The following is a 5,266-nucleotide window of genomic DNA, read 5'->3' as shown; positions in this document are numbered from 1 at the left end:
TTAGTCAATCGTATCCATCATTGTTGTTGTTGTTGTTGTTGTTGTTGTGGCGTTGGTGTTGGGGTCCGGCAGCGTTGGTGGGCTCGGGTATGTCTCGTCTTCGCTACTACTGCTGACATAATAACAGTCGTCGTCATCGTCGTCATCGTCGTCATCGTCGTCATCGTCGTTGTCGTTGTTGTTGTTGATGGTGTCCGGCGGGGCCGCCCGCGTGGGTGGTGCTATCGCTGACATCCCTTCTTCGGAAAACTGCGGCATGGCTGTGGCGGTGACGACGACGGGCTCTTGCTGTTGTTGTTGTTGTTGTTGTTGTTGTTGCTCTTTGGAATTGGTTTTTTTGTCGTCGTCATCGTCGGTGTTGTTGATGACGTCTGGGGCTGCTGCCGCGGGTGGTGCTGGCGGTGGTTGACTGGTCACGGTGGTGGTGGTGGTGGCGATCGCAGAGTCGACGTCTTGTTCCGCGTCATGTACCATCGGTTCCTCGTCAAAATCATCGTCTTCGCAGTCGAGTTCGATTTCATCATTGATGTCTGGAAAAACTTCATCCAGCTGTTGTTGTTGTTGTTTGTCATCCATGGTGGTGCTGTTGTTGGCGGTGGTGGTAGTAGTAGTAATGGTGGTGGTGGCAAATTTAACAATTTTCTGGGGTTTTAATTGTTTTCTCGGTGGTCGCTGCCACGGGGTAGCAACAACACCACCACTAGGCTCTTGTTGTTGTTCTTGCTGTTGTTGTTATTGTTGTTGTTGTTGTTCATCGTGGTCTTTCTGGATGTTCCATACTGTATTATGTCGATGAAGTTTTCGCTTTTGACCTCTTGTTATCATCGTCGCAGTGCCGGTCGGTACCACCGTGCCACAGCGGCCGCCGTCGTCGTTGCTCGTGTTATTGTTACTAGCCATCATACTGTTAAGAAAAAAGAGGCGAAGCCATCAAGGCTCACGTAAGAAATCGACAAACAGTAACACAAACTCAATCACTCCGTCACACACACACACACACACACACACACACACACACAGAAAGAGCATAGGTGAAACTGTGCAAGAAAGCGAGACACTAGATCTAGATCTGTCTGTCTGCATGTAGCCTACTTACAAGGACACGACTGCCAACTAGTCTCGGCGCGCTCAAAATAATAATGACCGAGACTTTCAGTACTTCCTTCGCGTGACGTCTAACCCTCTTACGTCATAATGTGACGTCAATGGAATGTGACGTCTTCAAATGTTAGAGTTTCTACCACAGACATACACACGCACAGACGCACGCACGCACGCACGCACAGACAGACAAAGTTACGATCGCATAGGCTACACTTACGTGAGCCAAAAAGAACGTACTTTTAAGTACAAGTAGTATTGGTAGTACTATTAGTATGAGTGGTAGTAGGAGAACCATTCAACTGAGACAAGAACAACCTCCTCTCGTGTAGTGGTTGTGAGGCCAAGTGTCCCTTCGAGCTGACCCGTACGGCATTTATACACACACACACACACACCCTGGAGGGGAGGGGGGAGAAAGAAGAAGAACGGAAGAAGGCCCGGGATCTGATATTATTTTGGGGCGCGGACTTTTGCTCAAAAAGTGAAAATCGCGAAAAGAAACGGTTCGTACGAAATGTTGGGAGAGATGTCAGGGGGAAAAAACCGTGCAAATTTGCCCGTACAGTCAAAAAAAATCGATATAGAGTCAGACGCGGCGGCTGTGGCTGGGCTGGGCTGCCTTGCTACCGGGCCCGGCGGCTTGCTTCAGAGTCGCATATCAATGACGGGGCGTCACCACAAAAAAGAATTCCGCCATTCACAACACATTCATTCACAAGCCGGCCCGCCGGCGGACCAATCGAATCGGTCACAAAAGCACATGCCGCTGACGTCAAGTGCGACGCGGCGGCGAAAATAGGCGATGATTTGTCAGCTCCTCCCAGTCATCCTACATCGTTGTTGCTACATGGTAGACTCAATGTTAAATGGATTTGTTCACACAGACGATGATGTTTGTTTGTTGACGGTTGACACGCTAGTTCAATTTGTTTATTTCAGACACTTTCAATTTTCACGAAGCTGTGTGTCGTGTTACGCTTTTTTTTTTTTGGTACAATGATGCAGCAGTTTGTGGAAGGGGACCCATCATTATTTGTTATCTCCCCTGCACTATCCGTTAGTAGTAGTAGTAGTAGTATATGGGTAGACTACTATATGTTGAGGCTCCAGTCTTATTGTCTTCCTCAGAAAAATGTCTTTTTTTTCCCCCCTTGTTGTGTGTATAGTCTTTGGCCGGCTCTCTCTCTCTCTTCTTCCAATTTCATTTCAATATTCTACCTGGACAGGGGAAAAAATGGTGGCTGTGTGTGTGTGTGTTGACACAAAATAATTACTCACTTTTACGACAGAAATGTGCGGACGGTCCCCATGATTTTCTTGCCGCAAGCCAAACAATCGTCAAACATGTCCGAGCATTTTTCACAAGTGAGAAAATGTCCGCAGGGTAAGAAAGTAATACCACTGTTAGCTAGCTCCACTTTTAAACAAGCTCGGCAGAATTTACGGTTTCTCAAGTTCTGGTTTTCTTTGGCTAAGAATCGTACGCGTTCCTTTATTAGTGCAAACGACGGCGACGACGACGACGGCGGCGCTATTACTGATAGTTGTTCGCCGCGACGACGACGACGACGACGACGTTCTTCTTCTTCTTCTTTTTCTTCGGCTAAGTACAATTTTCTTGCTAATTCTGACTGTTTCTCCGGACTCTGCGCGATCTCATAAGCTGCGAGATAAAGTGTTTCTACGCTGTCGAATTCTCCACCGCCGGCAAAATCTAGGCGTCGATTTTCGATAACTTGCATGACTATATGTCCTGGAATTCCCATTTCACAGACTGCTTCTGTCTTTGCTGATGATATTATTGCTACGCTGTCGACCTTTTTATTGTTTTCTTCTTCAAGTTGTTGGTCAGTAGTAGTGTTCGATATTATCCTCCTCCTCCTCCTCGTAGTACAGAAATCCATAATCTCACAAGAAGAAAAAAGGAAAAAGTGAACTCGCTGATCTCTCTCTCTATATATACGCACATAAAAGCAGGAAAATGTGTGTGTTGTTGTTTTGTAGTAGTTCAACTCCTTTTTCTTTTTTTTTAAGTCGACTGCGATCTGACCCAAAGCAATGGGTTTTGTTTTGTTTTGTTGTTTTTATACAGAAGAAAGTCTTAGTAGTGCCACCACCACCACCACCACCTCAGTAGAACAATACCCACCAATAACTAGTGGAATGCCATCACACAGACTTGACGGCCCGTTCAATTGCTGTCTGCCTTTTACCGCCGGCCGGGTGAGATATATTTTTTTTATTAAAGCTTGAAGCAAAAAAAAAAAGCCGTCAACTTGTTTTGCTCTTAAACATAGTCTGATTCTCGTATACAGAGTGGGATCTCTCAAGAAAACCTGTTATCAGGTCCAAAACAGTATGTAGTAGTATCTACAGCCCAACGAGGTCTGCAACTATAGTGAGATAAACTTCTTCGAGGTGGTTTTTTGGGGTGATGAGGAAGAATTCGACTGGCAGGCGAGAAAATCCTACCTCATCATCTAACCGCAATCTCTGTAGCTACTACTTCGGGCAAAAAGTTATGGTTGAGTTAAACCTGACCGGCGAGAATTTCCATACCAATACTACGGCCATCAGTATACATTTGATAACATTACATTTTCTTCTTTTTTTTTTAGAGAGAGAATCAGGAGGGGCGCGCCTCTTTTTGCACATTTTCTCTATGGGAAAATACAAGACTTAAAAAAGTCACACACACACAGTTTAAAACACAGCGACCAATAAAAAAAAAACCGGGGTGGGTGGCTGGCTGGCCATCTCTCTCGATCTCCCTTCAATCAAAAAAACCCGATAGGGGCGTCTGTCGGATCGTAGACTATATCCTGATAGTAGAAATCATCTTCAAACGGCTCATTTTCATCAGCAATAAAGCTGAGGATATCGTCAAACTTGTCGTCGTTGTTAATAGTGTCGGGTGTAGCAAGATGATCAGAAGAAGAGGCCGCGCCGGTGGTAAGATGGTTGTTGTGCATGATGAGAGATTCTTCTTCTTCACAATCAATTTCGTTTTGTTGTTCTGTGTGATTTGTTTGTTCTTGCTGGTGGTGCTGCTGTTCCGTACCGAGACTGGTCAAAACTGACGGAGAAGGAGGAAGAGGAAGAGGAGTGGTGGTGGCGAATTTGACTTTTTTTCGAGTAGGGTTCGATTGCTGCTGCTTTGTTGATGATGGTCGCCGCGCTACTAAAGGCTGTTTTTTTGTTTTCTTTGGTGGTGGTGAGAATACATATTCGTAGGGCCAATGATTTTGTATTTCTTCTTCAAATTGCCTTTCGTCCACCACCACGCTGCCACCTTCCGAAGTACACGTTATAGTAGAATCATTATCGCTACTTTCATCTATTTCTTCAGAATCATAGTCATCATCATCAGTAGTATCACCTTCTTCCATCACCACCGGGATTGCTACTTGACTACTACTACAGGTTGCTTCTAATTCATTCTTGATGTAATCGTTCCATATATTTCGACATTTCCGCTTTCGACCTCTCTTGGTCATCACTTTTTTTTCTTCTCCTACTTGTCTGTTTCATTTTTCTCCTCCCGAAATAGTAAGGTCTAGTGGCGATTTTTGTTCTGGCGAGATCATGATCATGCCAGGGGAAAAAGATAGTTGTTGTAAATATACCAGTAGTAGTAGTAGTAGTAGTAGCAATAGTACCAATACATGTAGCAACAACAACTGTGTGTGTATGTGGTCAGTATTTCCCCTTGCTTTCGCGGCCGCGGGCCTTCCTCGGTGAAGTGAAATCGATCGAATTGTGCCACGGTATTTATAAGACCTACTAAGCTTACTACACACGGGAGTGGGCGGCGTATTATACTACTAATAACTATTTCTACCACAGTTCCTTTCTTTCTCTCTCATTTTTCCCTCTCTCTCTCTCTTTCGGGGTTTGTGTTGTTTGCTGCGGCGTTTTTGGTTGTAGATATCTTAATATCATTATTAGAGGACGAGGAAAAGAAAAGAAAAACTTTGTTGGCTCAAATCCGCCAACACCATCATCATCATCAAGATTCCTAGCCGACTCTTTCGCCATGCTTTTAAAATTGCAACTTTTTTGTTCTCGAAACAACAACAACAAAAATGGAGTGAAAACTGATCCAGAGAAAGCTACAGTGAATGTGAATGGCCCTACTTCACAAAAATCCAAAACGGAGTTC

General features: G+C 44.7%; 1 protein-coding gene across 1 annotated transcript; it reads right to left on the bottom strand.

The window, feature by feature from the left end:
* Positions 1–576, bottom strand: LOC138974757 (nucleolin-like). The gene has a single exon (XM_070347483.1). The coding sequence runs from the start codon at positions 574–576 to the stop codon at positions 1–3; it is 576 nt and encodes a 191-aa protein (XP_070203584.1).
* Between the last annotated feature and the right edge of the window lie 4,690 nt (positions 577–5,266).

The sequence above is a fragment of the Littorina saxatilis genome, linkage group LG8 (genome assembly GCF_037325665.1).
Source record: "Littorina saxatilis isolate snail1 linkage group LG8, US_GU_Lsax_2.0, whole genome shotgun sequence".
NCBI lineage: Eukaryota > Metazoa > Mollusca > Gastropoda > Littorinimorpha > Littorinidae > Littorina > Littorina saxatilis.
Note: the sequence above shows the minus strand (reverse complement) of the source record. Positions and strands in the feature narration are given on the sequence as shown.

Coding starts and splice junctions, on each gene's coding strand:
- LOC138974757 (XM_070347483.1), bottom strand. CDS start 576: ATGGATGACAAACAACAACAACAACAGCTGGATGAAGTTTTTCCAGAC.